The following is a 16,156-nucleotide window of genomic DNA, read 5'->3' as shown; positions in this document are numbered from 1 at the left end:
CTTATTTTCATTGAAATGAATTCTACTTGAAATAAGAGCGCAATTATATGCTAGTGTATTTTTAATTAGTATGTGTAGAGTATTTTTAAATGTTTAAGTGTCAAAGACTAACGTATGCTTGTATTAGGGCAATTCTTATTATAAAGTTTCTTTTTATTGCATGAATTCTCATATATAAGTTTTGTATTATTTGTGTTTCCTAATTAACTAAAGTTAGTATAAAGTTCCCACACATCATGCATATTCATTAGAAATCAAAGAAGAAAAAAATAATGTGTACTCTCTCTGTTCTTTTAGTTATTATTTAGGGCATAATATAATCGCCAAAACATATAACTTATACATGGTGGTAAATAAGATTGATATTTTAGGTTATTCCCGTATACGTCGAATAGACTGGAAACTATATTTTAGGCATATTTATATGATGATATAATCCATATCATTAAAACCTTAAAAAACAATTTCATGATTTCTTATAATTCTCCCATGCCATGTAGAGTGCCAAGATGCGAGCATGTAAATCTAATTCAGTCATGTATAATTATGAACTGACATGGGCCGAATAGACTGGATCCTACGTGATAATCAAATTTATAATCCATATCATTAAATAAAATTTCATGATTTGTCATAATTCTCGAATGCCATGTAAAGCGTCAACATATGACATGTTACTTATTGCCATCATAAATCTAATTTAGTTGTGTGTATTTATGAATTGATAATGGATATATAGTGATATGCTATATATTGTCATCTTGTTCACAATTTTTATGTTTGTTTGGATTACATGGAAAGAATAAAAATACGAGCTAAAATATAATTTTCTTTTACAAGTTGAAATATAGTTAATATAGATCATGTTTTGTTAACTTAATGGTAAACAATATAATGGTGCAAACTCTGTTTTCAGGCATTGCAGAGCTAATTTAGTTATACATGTTTGCAAAGTGATATATGATATTATAATCTATGCTGCCCATTTTCTTTGTAGATATGATGCAAATGGTTAAAATATGGTCCAAAATAATATTATATATATTTTTGTTTTCCACTATTGTTATGTGATAGGGCAAGACCCTAGTGGTACTTGTAAAGGCATTACGCTCTTTTAGCCTAAATTCATTTCATTGTATGTATTGCTTGGTTATGAATGTGTTACTGATCCAGGGATTAATACAGCTAAACACATGACATTTTCGGTGTTCAAAACCAGAGGCCAACACTTCTCTTGCTCAAATTTAAATCTTTGTGGTTTTTTTCACAAATTTAATGGCATTTTCTTGATTTTCGCTATATAGTTTTTACCCTACTTTTGCATAGGGTTAAAGCTCAGACAGACCACCCTAGAAATCATGACTAGATAATCTGTAATTTGTTCTTATAAGTTCTATTTTCTTCTTTCTTCTTTTCTCCCTCTCAGAACTTTTTGGGATTGTAAATATCTACTATTGCCAATGCATTTTAGTAGGAGCCTCTCCTGCTGGATTTTCGTCAATTTTTTTTTTTTTTGCTATATAAGCATACTATCATCCTGGAACTACGTTGCTAGCTAGCAACCGTGATTGTACGCAGTTAGTTTTTTTCTTTTTCAAAAATCTTCGAGGATTTTCTTTGAAAATTAATTTAATTTCAAATAAAATTGGATTATTAGCTTCTAATTAATTATTTTTGTGGGGCCAAAGCGTGCAGCTATTGCAGCGGCAAAGTTTGCTGTTGGGATCGATCAAATATGCATGCACGTATGTATATAGAGATCAGGAGAGTTGAGACTTAAGAGCACTTTTTCTAATTTATTTTATGATCAATATAATCTAATTTCTAAAATTAAGGGTTTATCGGTTTAAGTAAAAAACGATGCTTAGATGTTGAATTTTTAGGATTTATCTCTAATTTATTAGAGCGCCATTTATGATTTAAGAGTATTTTAAGAAAATTTAATGGACCTTTTTTAAAAAGTATATAGTAGACATAAATACATAAATATTAACAATTAAAAGAATAAATCCATGAAATAAAAAAAAAGAAAGGCCGGGCAGGGGAATCGGACCTTCCGTACCTACGAGCGTGCAAGAATTGCACGGGACGTACGTACGTATTGCATGTTACGATGGGGGCCTTTTTTTATAAAAGATATATAAATTTAATTGGTGCTAATTTTTAAAGGAAAATGTGGCGGCCTAGTAATGTTTGTAGGAATGCCACATGTTTATTAGAAGCGTTTGTACGATGTTTCATGTACTTTTAGTATATAATAGATAGATTTGATGTGGTAAATTTTTTTGACAAAAGATTTGGCATTGAAGTTTTTCTAGTTGGTGTTAGTAGAGGGAGAGCACGACTCCCAACGCACTTTTTAACAAAATTTGCTATTGTAGACTCCCAAATGACAAATGCTAAATTGCTAACTTTTGTTACTAGCATTTAGATCCATTTTAGAAAAAAATGTGTTCTAAAATAATAAAACTTTTATTATTTTGAACTAAGCAGGGCCTATGTATATATGCTGATATGCTTGCACATTCATCGCAATTACTACTATCCAAATCCAACGTGTGCGCCTTAATTTGGTGCAGGTCAGGACAAGCAGGCTAAAAGCCGCTATGCGTTGTTTTGTGACAGTGACACGTGCAAGTTATTGGGTGTACTGTTCCATATATAACCGCACGTGTTACACATGGAGTACGGCTGTTTGGTATTACGGCTCTTGGTCATGGCAAGAAGATATATACGGACCGTAATACTGTTCTATTCATCCCGCTAATTTGTTCACGTAAGTGTGCGTATGTTTTTACACTGTCCCACGTACACGAGCGGTTTCAATTAGTTTTTGTTACTAACAATAATACGGACTTAGATTTGTCATGCTTACTGTGCAAAACAAACATTGGATCTAGTGGTTACTCACACGGAGCTTATGGATGTGCTTCGCAGTGACAATAGTAGGAGATAAAAGAAAGTTTACTCCACTTTTAAAATAGTAGAGGAATGTAATTACACCTACTATTACTTACATGCGGTTTAAATAGTTATAGACATTTTCTTTTAAAAAAGAGAGATAGTGGATAGATTCAGTGATGCTATAAGTTTACACATAAATATACAAGTCTAAATTTGATCTGCACTTAAATAAAAAAGAATAATTAAATTTTATACCACACAACGCACATATCACTAGATATCATCAGAATATGTAAAACATCATATCATATCCCAATATGTAACTCTTTCTATTTAAAATAATTTATTATTAGGGAACCGAGCGTCGCTCGGATGGCTAGCGTCGCTAGGTGAGCAAGCAGCCACGCGAGTTCGATCCCTGGAATCGTAACTCGCGTGTCTCACTAGGGGATTTTTTCCCCGTTTCCCCGGGATCAATTTCGGTTATCCCGGTAGCCTTGTGCCTCCAATCTCAATTCTAGCGTGTGTTAAGAACGCGCACGCGTATGTGTGCGTTTGTGTTCGTGGCGTCCTGAGTTGCACCCTCTCAAAAAAAATAATTTATTGTTATAGATATCATCACACTAGTGGCGAACTGATATTTTCCCATGTTACCCAAAATCACAATTGTCCTGGTTAGATTAAGAACCAGTACTAAAAGTGTTTCAAGTCCCTCAAAACATTTTAGTCTAGGTTGATGTTACCGGGACTAAAAATTGATTTGTAGTCTAGGATGGTAACACTAACCTAGACTAAAGATAAAGATGAATGATCTTTAGTCCCGGTTGGTAACACCAACCCGAACTAAAAATTAACACCAACTCAGACTAAAGATGTCTCTAGAGTTAGTTCAAAAGGACAACATCTCTATTCAAGTTAGATGTGTGTAGTAGGTGAGATGGTTACGTACGTGAGGACTGATGAGATGGTTACGTGCGTGAGGACTGAGGTGAGAGATCTTGAATTTAAACCCACATCCCACATGTATTTTTCATTTGCTATGTAACTTTAAGTACCGGTTCTCTCAACTAGGACTACGATTGGCTCATCCCGGTTGCTATAACCGGGAGTAAAAACCGTTTCTCCAGCAGTGTCATGATATGGTTGTCAATTTGTTTTATAAAAACATTTTACTACTTATTATACCATAATATATAGTGTAAAAATATTTTCTACGTACAACACCTCCTCGGGCTAAAAGTGGTAATACGCGTTTCTCAAGCTTAGTCAGTTGTGATCAACCATAAGCATGAAATTATATTCGTAGTGGCAGTAGTGGTTGTTCTCTCCACCACACAAAAGTAACCGAAATAGCCACAGGGGGAATTAAAAAATGTGTGAAAGAAATGAATACCATTAAACAGGGCAGAATTTTCAAATTAGAGCCAATTCGATCGGCTAGGAACGGAATCTTTCAAGGGTAAGCGATTAGAAGAAAAGAAAAGACCAAGCAAAAAGACAAAGAAGAAGAAGCAGAATAGTAGTTAAAAAAAAAACAAGAAGAAGAAGAAGAAGAGAGGAAGGGATCCATTAAAAGCCAAACCGTTGAGCCGCTGTCCGGTCACTCGGTCAGCGCGGACGAGCCGTCCGACGCCGACCCGACACAACCACCCGTTTTTACCACCCAATTTACCGAAACTAATTTAATTTAAACAGCTATAGTAATTACTAATTTAGTTTAAACAGGTACAATTAATTACTCGCGCCACCTATCCAATTTCCCACGGCACATACGCGTTCGTACGTGTCGGCACATTTCACACCAACACGGCATGGTGAAGCGACGGGGAAAAAAAAACCGGCACGACATTAATTAATTTAAATTAACGCTCACTGTTCATCGCCGTAATTAAATTAAATTAAATTGATTAATACCAACCCTGGTCGTCTCCCTCCTTTTTTACCCGCGCGCGTGGACTTTTTCGCGCCTCCGTCTCTTCGCCCTATAAAACCAACGCGCTTCTCCCCTCTCCCGCCAATTCATTCCCTTCAACTCAAACTCCTCTTCTTCTTCTTCCTCCCATCGATCTCTCTCCTTCGCGATCAACTCGAGCTCGAACTCGTCTCGTGGTAGTAGCGAGCATGGAGGAGGCGGCGGCGGAGGTGCCGTCCTACTTCCTGTGCCCGATCTCGCTGGAGATCATGAGGGACCCGGTGACGCTGGCGACGGGGATCACCTACGACCGGAGCAGCATCGAGCGGTGGATGTTCGGCGGCGGCGGCGGCGACGGGGGGAAGGGGACGTGCCCGGTGACGCGGCGGCAGCTGGCGCCGGCGGAGCGGGAGGCGACGCCCAACCACACGCTGCGGCGGCTCATCCAGGCGTGGTGCGCCGCGCACGCCGTCGAGAGGTTCCCCACCCCGCGCCCGCCCGTCGACTCCTGCCGCGTCGCCGCGCTCGTCGACGAGGGGACGACGACGATGCTCGGCGGCGGCGGCAGGCAGCGGCAGCTCGCCGCGCTCCGGGAGATCAAGGCCATCGCCGCCGAGAGCGACCGCAACAAGCGCTGCGTCGAGGCCACGCCCGGCGCCGTCGAGTTCCTCGTCTCCGTCGTCGTCCAGAGCCATGCCGCCGCCTCCACCTCAGCCAGCTCGGACGACGACGACCTGTTCGACTCGGTGATCGATTCCCCCATGTCGACGAGCTCGCCGGAGGAGGAGGCCCTGGGCGTGCTCTACTCCCTCAAGCCGTCCGAGCCCACCCTGCGCCGCGTCCTCGGCAAGGACAATGGCGTCGGCTTCCTCGACACCCTCGCCTCCGTGCTCCGCCGCCCGAGCTACCGTTCGCGCGCGTATGCCATCCTCCTCCTGAAGGCGGTGACGTCGGCGATGCCGCCGGAGCGGCTGATGGCGGTGAGCCCCGAGCTGGTGGAGGAGGTGGTCCGGGTGGTGTCCGACGGCGTGTCGTCGAAGGCGGTGAAGGCGGCGCTGCACGTGCTGTGCCGGCTGTGCCCGTGGGGGCGGAACCGCGTGAAGGCGGTGGAGGCCGGCGCGGTGGCGGCGCTGGTGGAGCTCCTCCTCGACGAGGAGGGCGGCGGCGGGCGGCGGCGCGCGGCGGAGCTGGCGGTGGTGGCGATCGACCACCTGTGCGGGTGCGCGGAGGGGAGGTCGGAGCTGGTGGCGCACCCGGCGGGGCTCGCCGTGGTGTCCAAGAGGGCGATGCGGGTGTCGCCGGCGGCCACCGAGAGCGCCGTGCGCGCGCTCCACGCCGTCGCGAGGAACGCGGCGACGCCGGCCGTGCTGCAGGAGATGCTCGCCGTCGGCGTGGTGGCGAAGCTGCTGCTGGTGCTGCAGGCGGACGGCGGCGAGCGCGCCAGGGCGAGGGCGAGGGAGATGCTCAGGGCGAACGCTAGGGTTTGGAAGGACTCGCCATGCTTGCAAGCTCACCTTAAGGCTTCTTACCCCTCCTGATCATTTCATCACCATCACATCCATCCACCGATCTATTAATTATTATTAATTGCTAAGAGGAGCACATGCTTTAATTTGCACTCCTCTTAGTAGTTAATTAGATTTTGTGATTACTTTTAGTTCTTTAATTTGTTTATGATCTGAATGTACAAAATACACTGTAAATCTTTCATTAATTCTGTACAAAAATACACTATAAATCTTTCATTGCCTAGATTACATGTATCAAATTAATGTGCTCACCAAAGGGAAAAAATAATTGTTGATTTATTTGTAATAGGTCACGCTGTTCCTGCTCAAATGAAGTGTTTAATTAATTTGATGTTATGTCGGTCACAGCTTCCCTCTGTGAATACAAAAGGATTGTGTACAGCTATGCTAGACAGAACAATACCAGTATATAGATGGTCGCAAAAAGATAATTATTCATTAAACTTCAAATTTAGGGATGTGCTTCATATGGGCATTATCAACAATCTTATAGTTACTCCATCTAATTATATGATTCTAGGTTATTTGGAGGGGAAAATTGAATATGAGAGTTTGCATGTTGCTTAAGATACAGTATAACCTTCTTACACCAAGCAAGAATAATGCATGTAGAAAGCTGTATAAGAGGAGAAAGCATCTAATTAAAGACACTATTTTGAGGCCCATAGCATTCATGCGAAAGCCTATTAGATAGAGAGCTTGATACATTATTGGGTTGATCATGTGGATTCGTACCAAAATGATATTCATGTGTCATGATGTGGAGTTTCAGATAGGACTACAGAGTCACTGTGCATAGGGAAGGATGCTGCATTCTTGCGTTAGTTTTGGATCCTTAATTCATCTAGCTAAGTTAGAGACTTGAAATGTATTTTTACTTTTATTTGGTCCTGTCTAACTATTCACTGACTAATATGACGTAATTATGATTTTGTTTGGAAAAAAACTAACATGATATAAAGCTGTTAAGTTGTGCTTTGTTACATGCCATTTTGTTTTAGACTACCTGTTTATGCATAATCTTGCCCAGCCTTTCTTTTGTATATATAGCTCAAATATGAAAAATCCAACATTTTGCTCTTAACTTGGGATTTGATAGGCATCTCCCATAATTAAGTTAGTGACTCATAACATGTACAAAGACACTGATCCCTTGTCCTTCATTTATTTTCTTATTCAATATGCATGGAATAATTTCATTGAATTGTGCATTATATTAATTGAACAGTGGCATCACCTTCTATCAATTAATTAGACTGATAGTACTATATTGGATTTTAGAATAATTTGGTGTGCTGGTTACTTTTGCTTCATGACCGTAATGCCACCGGAAGAAATTAGCAGATACCTTTTCTGCATCTGAATTTTTCTCTCCACCATTCTTGATTGATTGCTTCTAGATCACTTGAAGCAGCCAAGTAAAAAATATTGTTAATCGGAAATTGGAGTTACTGAATCAGAGAGAACAAACTAAAATAAAGTTAAGAGTGTGTAGTTAGTCACATTTGGCTCAACCGGCCATGACCTTTTCTTCATATTTAATTTGGAGCGAAAAAAATTACACAGCCGAATCTATCAGCCGTTCACTTTGCGTAGTTTTGTTTCTTTTATAGAAGACCTTTTCTTCATATTTGGAGGGGAGAAAAAGAAAATCATACAGCCGAATCTATCAGCTGTTCACTCTGTGTATAGTTTTCCTTTTTCTTTTAGGCGACCTTTTCTCTCGTACATAACCAAAAGGTCCTCAAAAGAGGCGATAAAAATTACACTATAATTAAGTGTTACACATCTGATGGTTTGAATGAAACAACAAATATGATATTCATGATTGTTTGTAGTACGTCAATTTGTCAAACCTAAAATAAACCTCCACGTCAAATGCTTATCTCAGGCCTTTCCTCTGCTCCGATGGTTTCTGACTCAAAGTGTATAACCTGCATCTGCATCCATGGACAGCGGTTCAAGGTGCTAGTTTAGCTAGGTAATTCTAAGTTTCATACTCCCTTCGGTCTTGAAGGCATGTTGTTTTGGATATGTTTTAAGTCAAACTTTAAAATTTTGATTAAATATTTGGATTGGATGAATGAAAACTACATGTGACATTTGACTTCCGTAATGCTATAATTTTATTGGGTTTTTTAATGTTCCGCCGTATAAATTTGTGGATAAAGTTATATTCCGAAGACCATATCAATGTCCAAAATGATATGTTTTTATGATCGAAGGGATCAATTAATATAATGACATATGAACAAATCAAACCTGACTTAGACGGTAGAAAACCAATTATTGATTCTGTGCCGAAGGACCTGTTAAAAACTCAGACGTATTTGGAGTTAAGATGATCTAATCAATCACCAGGCGACAGACATGATAAAACAGTCAGATGTTTATCCTTGTTAAATGGGTACTCAACCAGGATAAGTACAGGGCGACAATTCAGTTGTACCACATTACATATTATCCCTTTTATTTTGCTTTGATGTTCTCTGACTCTTATCTTGGAGATATATTATGCACTCTGAAAGGTAAACCAGTCTCCAAAGCTAGCTAGCTGCACAGATCTGGTAACATTCAGCTAGATACACTTGATGCAGGCGCCGGCGCGTCGCCACCGCACATGATGTGACATGATCCGGATCAAAACCAAGTCAAAAACCATGCAAATCTTACGAAATTTCAATGCAGAATTTTCATCAATATGCACATGCACAAGCTTGGGAGATGCTGCTTAATTGCAAGTTGCAGCTAAGCCCATTCCATGTTGGATTAATACATGATGAGTGATGCAAAATGCTACTACTGCAGAAAAGTAGTAGTAGTAATTAATATAATCTGCAGTAAGACACGCTGTTCCTGATAAGACCGATGGAGTAAGTTGCTTAATTTGTTGATTAATTCGCAGAGTGTGAGAGTGATGCATGATAGTATATGGAGATATCGTCAGTGCTAGGCTAGCTACTGAATCTTCTCTCCATTAAATCCTCAAGACTTTTAGGCATCATTGAGTGGGTCGGCGATGTGTTAATTAATCGATCATCACTTATAGTTGGGTGGCGGTGGTGAGTGTGCAATCATTGAGTCCGTGTAGAACCTGCACAACCATCTAATGTGGAGATGCGTTGACGTAGAAATATGCTTAATTGTATACGCTATGGTTGACTACAACATGCAAATTCAGCAAGAACAATGTCAAACTAAACACAGACTGTACAGATCGCAGACCCCTTTTTTCCATATGTAAAACGTTATAGATTTGTCCCAAGCCAAAAAGATGTTATTTCACCACTAATTTTTAAAAGTTTTGGTAGGTTAATAATATGTGAATTATGTATTATGAAAGCATTTCTCATAATAAATCTAAAACATAAATCTTATGATGCTAAAGTATATGAATTTCTAAAAGTTGACGTTAAATACGTATGTTTGACTTGGCCCTATGCAGCCGAGGTGATTGCCGGGGGCCATGATGGTGTGGGGGGAGGGGAGTCAACACCTAATACTAGTCTAGTACCTCATCCGATGTTGAGATCAATGATTTTTATTCAGAATTAAAAGGTGCTGTAAGTGAGTTTGCCAGATTCTTCGATGTCCGTGCTTGAGATTCTAAAATTTGTTATGGATGCAGATTGCTATCCAAATATTTCAGTTGCCTATCGAATTCTGTAAACTGTACCTGTGACAGTAGCTTCAGCTGAAAGAAGTTTCTCAAAATTGAAGTTGTTGAAGAACTATTTGAGATTAACTATATCGCAAGAAAGGTTAAATGGCTTGGCTATGTGCTCAATCGAGAAGGATATCTTGGACACTATTGATCTTAATACCGTTTCTTGATAATTTTGCATCAAGATATGCCCAAAGAAGTATCTTTTCACGGGAAACAATGGATATGATGGGGTTCTATTCTTCATTAGGTTAATGAATAATGATATTAGTTCCAAGGTACAAATATATTGTTATTTTAGTCGACTTAATTTCTTGATAATTACCAGACATGTTAAATTTAATATATGGATATATTTGTTTTCGTTTTACAAGTAAAATTAGTGTCTACATATATATTATAAAATTTTATGTATAGCTTAGAGGTCCCATCACAATGAGTTCACCTAGGGCCCTCAAAATCATAGAACCAGCCCTGGACTTAGAACAAACCTAAAACAAGAAGTAATTTGAAAATTCGATAAAACAGTTTAAATCTAACCTTAATATTTCTTAGAACACCCACCATACAACTATCAGTAGCTAACTGGATCCTTTCAGGCATCCAACCACACCTTGTTTTCATCACATGTTCTATTTACAAAGTTAGGTTTTCTCCCACTCTTTGAAAAGGTATATACCATTAACTTGCTGTCTGCACAAAGGAGAGCTTCATGTTGACAAGGAACCTAGTACCAACGTACCATATATACTTGAAGCTCCAATTTTACTGACAAAAAACAATATTACTACAAGCAGTACAATACAATGACAACAATAGCTTAGACTAGTTACCCATGTTACAGTACGAGACTTTACAAAGATCTACATGACTTGTCATGTACAGTACATATGTACCTACAAACTATCCAGTAACTTAGTGCATGCAGATGCAGGTTTGGTTTACTTCACCAACCATATACAGGGTGCTGCACTTGAGGCGGCAGGAGGCCCATGTCCACGCAGTGTTGCTTGTCGTAGTCGCGCGTACCAGGAATCGCTCCCGTTGCCAGCCTGAGAACCTCGCTACCAGTTAGGCAGTGGTGAGCAAACGCCAATCCTCCATCCATGGCGTCCGACAGATTACTCTGAATTGTTCTTCTCGTCTTGCTTCTGTGCACGCCTTCTGTAACAGGTTGGCTGAGAACCTTGTCGAGGTCTGAGTACTCCATGAACCTCTCGGTTGCTGCCTCCCACGACAGGTTGTACCTTTGCTCCGGGGTGAGAGGCTGGGGTTCCCTGGCCATGGCCTCGTTCACCCTGGCGACGAACTCCTCCGGGGTCCTGTACGTCAGGCAGTTCGGGAACGACATGAAGAACTCGTTCGATGGATGCTCCGCGCAGATGACGAACTTCCCCATCGCGAGAGCTTCCGCTGTTGCTGTGCACAGGACATCACTGATGCTCGGGTTGATGAATACCTTGTACCTGAAAGTAGCACAAAAGAAAGGCAGCTGGATCAGTGATCACCAAAAGGTAAACACAGATGATGAAATGATATGGAACCTGAGAGCACACTGTTTTTCTTGAGTGATACATACCCATGGAGTGAGTCATCTGCATGGTCCCTTCCCTTAAAAAAGTTTAGATTCAGGTTCAGTTTCTTGGCGGTAGATTGGACTTCTTGTGAGTCCTCGCCACTTCCATATACATCCAACTTGAATCCTTGCAAGTCGCTTTTACGTTTATCCAACAAATCTAACAGTTCCCGGTAACCTTTGGCCCATACCATTTTGCCCAGAAAATATGCTCCCTTGGAAAATGATTGCTGCCCATTCTCCCTATCGGCCATTATTTTATCTCCAATCTTAAGGAACTTTGGATTTACACCATGGACGTTGCAAATAATAGACTTAGGAAGATCCTGAGTTGCTGCAGACAGACGTAAAACCTGCATAAGCCATTCATTAGCAATACTGAAACTGAAGTGCATCCAGATGATACCAGAACAAGTTGAGCTAGATACAGCACCTTATCGCAGTATGCTCTGGTCACCCAATTGTTGATGTGTTTGACCAGGAAAGCTTGAAGAGCACCATTCTTCTCTCTCTTGATATATTCTAGGTAATTCGTATGAACTACGCCAACTACATGATTGAACTTGTCAGTCCAACGATTCCCATGATGATACCAGTTCAGATGCTCTGGTTCTTCCAATATTGCTATATCAGCTTCTCTCGATGAAATGAACTGTGATGTATCCCCAGCAGGAATGATGCTACGGCGCTCTTTGGAGAACTGCAGGGTACGGCATACAGCATATCAGTTGAGTTATTCAAGATATGCACCTTGACAAAAAAATGTATGATAGTTACCTTGCCAGGATAAAATGATATCTTGAAGTTTGATTCAAACCCAAGCCTTTCCTCCAGCCACTTCTTTATATATGTTTCCTGCTCTTCTGGTGAACTGAAGGTCATGCTATTTGGATACACAAGTTCTTGATCTGACTTGCAAAGCCAAGGCACCACCAGTGTGACATCCTGTTTTGAGTTTCTTGCCAAATATGCTGCCCGGAACAATGGATTAACTGCTGTTCCTGTCATCCATGGTAGGCTTGCTGTGGTGACTATTGCAACATGCCTTTTATTGTCTGAAACCTCGTATTTTGAAGGTTCGTTCCATAAACCATCATCTGTATGATAACCAGTACTTTGTAGCACACTAGCAATTCTTAAATCAAGCTCATCCGTTGAGTTATCATCTCCGAGTAAGGATGAATCTGCTGAAAGGGAATGATTTTGTCTGCTATACAATGTCTCCACTAGTTTGTCACGTAGTTCTGCACCATAGTACCAATAGCATATAAGAGGGCCATCACCTAATAAATGGAATGAAATACAACAGTGTTGCTTTTTATGCATACCTCTCCTTAGACCAAGTTGATCCAAAAAGGGCCCAGATTGCCTAACTAGATTTGCCATAATTTCAGTCAGATCAAGAGGAGGAACTTCCTGCATTATTATGCTCAAAGATTATACATGCAATGATGTTAACCAAGCATCAAAAGTTCAGAACAAAAATTTGGCTATAGAGTGTCTTTTGATAGGACTGTTGGTTGCTTTCTTTTATGAAACATCCTACTTATTCACACTATCATTCCATATTAAGGCATAACTAAGCAGTATATAACTAAAGAGTTTAAGACTAGGCACTTTTCAGGAGAAATGAGGCACTGGATGAAAATCCATTTATCATCTAACAGTGTCTATACAGATTTAAAGTCTAGTTCCCTTCTCATGGCATGTTCCTTGACGGATCAGGCTCCTCTACCTTCAAAGGTATGTGCCTATGTCACTGACATGTGGGCCCGATGAACCATGGGCCCACCTATCAGTGACAAAGGCATGGTGCCTTTGAAGGCAGAGGATTCCTTGACACCAGATTGCTGCAGTTCATCATATCATAGAGGGAAAAAATTTACTGAACGTTGATTTCCCCAGAATTGTTTTGAAATAATGTAATCATATAATGCAAAGGGATGTCTTCAGATGGTAAATGAATGTTCTATCAGTAAACAGTATAGTTATAGTCATATTAATTTTATGGTTTGTGGAGTTACCTTGGATCCAAGAGGCTCCATGTTAAATGATTTCTGCACCAAGGGAACAAATATAGGTGAGAATGTGATTAAGCCAGATAGCACCTTTTGCTCTTAAAACAAACACTTGTGACAACACCACCTTTTTTTTTCTAATTGGATGAACCAAATGACATAATCATTCAATCAAGATATATAGTAATCAAGTTAGGAATCATATACATTGGCACACAAAGAACTAAAAATCATGCTTATACTTTTGTAAGAATGAACTAAAAATGAAGATAGCAATCATAAATTATTGCCTACATTTTCTTACTAGGGTTTGTAGCTATAATTTTTCCTTACATTTTAAAATTAATTTTTACATTCGGCCAGCATCTGAGATTGGCATGAGAGTGAGCTCGCAATGCGAGCAAGTCCCTTTTAGCAATCACCACTCATTAACAGATTGTTCTACTGTTATTGCTTTGTATACAGGTCATGCAAGTACCAAGTCTCGAATTCTTGTTTTTTTTTTTCATACAAAGAACTTGCATAAGAGAAACAATTAGGTTTAGGGCGGAAATTACCAGTCTGGACTTGAATTTCTCGACGAGCTCGCTGGGGCCAGGGATTCCCCCCAAGATCTCGCCGCTGCTCTGGCTGCGGCGCTCCAATTCCTTGAGGCCGCCGCGAATCATCCTCACCACCTCCCACTCCTTCTCCTCCTCCTCCTCCATCTCATCCCCGCTCCACCAGGCGGTGCTCGCCCCGCCGCCGCCGGCGACCTCAGGGACGAGGGCGTTGCGTATGGCGGTGATCCCGGAGAGGTCGACGCGGGCGGTGGTGGCGCCCCTGGGCGGCGGAGGCGCCACCCAGCCCTCGAGCACCCTCCTGCCGAGGCCGAGCTCCCAGTCCCCGGACGCCGCGTACTGGCGCCGCAGCTCGGAGATCTTGGGCTGGATCCGGTTGCGCACGAACTCCACCTCCGCGATGGGCGCCCCCGCCGCGACGGGCGGCGCGGGCGCCGCCACCGTGGTGGACGCCGACACCAGGAGGTGCTCCAGCTCCCGGTCGGCGAGCGTGCGCAGCGAGTCCGCCCGCGCACGCATCAGCCGCAGGTCCGCGCTCGCCGAGTCCCGCACCTCCCTCCACCCCTTGTAGATGAACGACAGCGCCGCGCTCGCGTCCCCTCCTCCTCCGCCTCCTCCGCCGCCTCTACCCATCGACGCAGGCCGCTGCGGCGACGGAGACGGCGACGCCCTCGCCTCCATGGCTCGCTGCTGCTGCGGCGGCGACCGCGTCGAACACCTCCGAGTTCTTGGGCGAGTCGAGTGAGATGGCGAGAGGAAGAAGAGGAGAGGAGACGGAGAAGACGACGACGTGACGTCACGCGTGAAGCACGCTGACGTGGCGGTTGGTGGGGAGGCTGGCAGGTGGGGCCGGGGGTGTCAGTGTTTGGAGCGGCGAGGTTTGGATTCGCGGGGGGCCAATGGGGATCGCGTGTTTGGGGTGGGGAAATGCTGACGTGGATGGGAATATCAGAATATGCTTTTGTGTGTGGGAGACAAATGGACGGCTGAGGTTTGCTTCATCTCTCGTCCATCAGATTGGCTTCTCTTTTTTTTTTTTTGTTTCATGCGAAAAGAACAAAAAAGAGTTTCGTGCCGTTCCGAATTTCTTCCCAGTAGCTTCGAAGTTTCGTGCCGCTTCGCAACCATGTGTTGACGATGGAAAAACCGAACAAATTGTCCAAATTAGATTTCTGTTGGTTTTGACTTTGGTACTAGGTTAGATTCTATGGTTACTTCATCTTGAGCGTGTTTAGTTTACGTCAAAATTGAGAGTTTGATTGAAATTGGAACAATGTGACGGAAAAGATAGATTTTTGTGTGTGTAGGAAAGTTTTGATGTGAAGAAAAAGTTAGAAGTTTGAAGAAAAAATTTAAAACTAAACTCGGCCCTTGGTGATAACCGTAACCTTGGTGACATTAACGGATCTGCTATGAGGGCAATAGGAGCTCAATGCTCAAGTGTCAAGTCCCCATTACCGGTGTTAATTGGGAAGTTGAGATCAGGGGAATTTTTACTGCGTCCAAGGGCGGAGCTACAATACTCCCATAGGGTTAGATGACACCGAGACATTTAACCAAATCAATGTTTTACTCTCTGTTTTTAAATCAATGACCCTATCGGTACAGGCTCGCTAACCCAGAAAACTACGGAGTACGTCCCAAATATAACTATTTCTATCACAGTATGTATATTGTCATAAAAATAAAGTTATTTCTCTGCATACCTCCTCTTCTCAACCAATCACAATAACTATCCTTCACATATTTTTTCTTTTCAATCAAGCATATACTTTCTCCAATCATTTTCACGTAGTGCTTTCTTAATACACTTGCCAACCTAAACAATGTTGGCAAAATTTGCCCTAGGACACTTAAAAATTGTGTAATTGGCTAGGAGACATTGAAAAATCACGTCGCTGCTGATGGACACCATAAATTTTGTGTAATTTGTTGTAGGACACCCGAGATAATATTTTATCATTTCTTATCAAAAAGAGGAGAGAGAAATATC

The 16,156-nt window shown here is 41.8% G+C and overlaps 2 protein-coding genes across 2 annotated transcripts; one reads left to right on the top strand and one right to left on the bottom strand.

Annotated features, from left to right (window-relative positions):
• Positions 1–4,899: 4,899 nt before the first annotated feature.
• LOC4329585 (E3 ubiquitin-protein ligase PUB23) lies at positions 4,900–6,568 on the top strand. The gene has a single exon (XM_015768786.3). The coding sequence runs from the start codon at positions 5,026–5,028 to the stop codon at positions 6,352–6,354; it is 1,329 nt and encodes a 442-aa protein (XP_015624272.1). The 5' UTR covers positions 4,900–5,025; the 3' UTR covers positions 6,355–6,568.
• Positions 6,569–10,757: 4,189 nt separating this feature from the next.
• Positions 10,758–14,893, bottom strand: LOC4329584 (digalactosyldiacylglycerol synthase 1, chloroplastic). Its single transcript, XM_015771305.3, has 7 exons — positions 14,161–14,893; positions 13,610–13,642; positions 12,914–13,001; positions 12,363–12,829; positions 12,019–12,285; positions 11,589–11,938; positions 10,758–11,475 (listed from the first exon to the last, which is right to left on the bottom strand). The coding sequence occupies exons 1-7, from the start codon at positions 14,842–14,844 to the stop codon at positions 10,956–10,958; spliced, it is 2,409 nt and encodes an 802-aa protein (XP_015626791.1). The 5' UTR covers positions 14,845–14,893; the 3' UTR covers positions 10,758–10,955.
• Positions 14,894–16,156: the final 1,263 nt, after the last annotated feature.

This window comes from Oryza sativa, chromosome 2 (genome assembly GCF_034140825.1).
Source record: "Oryza sativa Japonica Group chromosome 2, ASM3414082v1".
NCBI lineage: Eukaryota > Viridiplantae > Streptophyta > Magnoliopsida > Poales > Poaceae > Oryza > Oryza sativa.
Note: the sequence above shows the minus strand (reverse complement) of the source record. Positions and strands in the feature narration are given on the sequence as shown.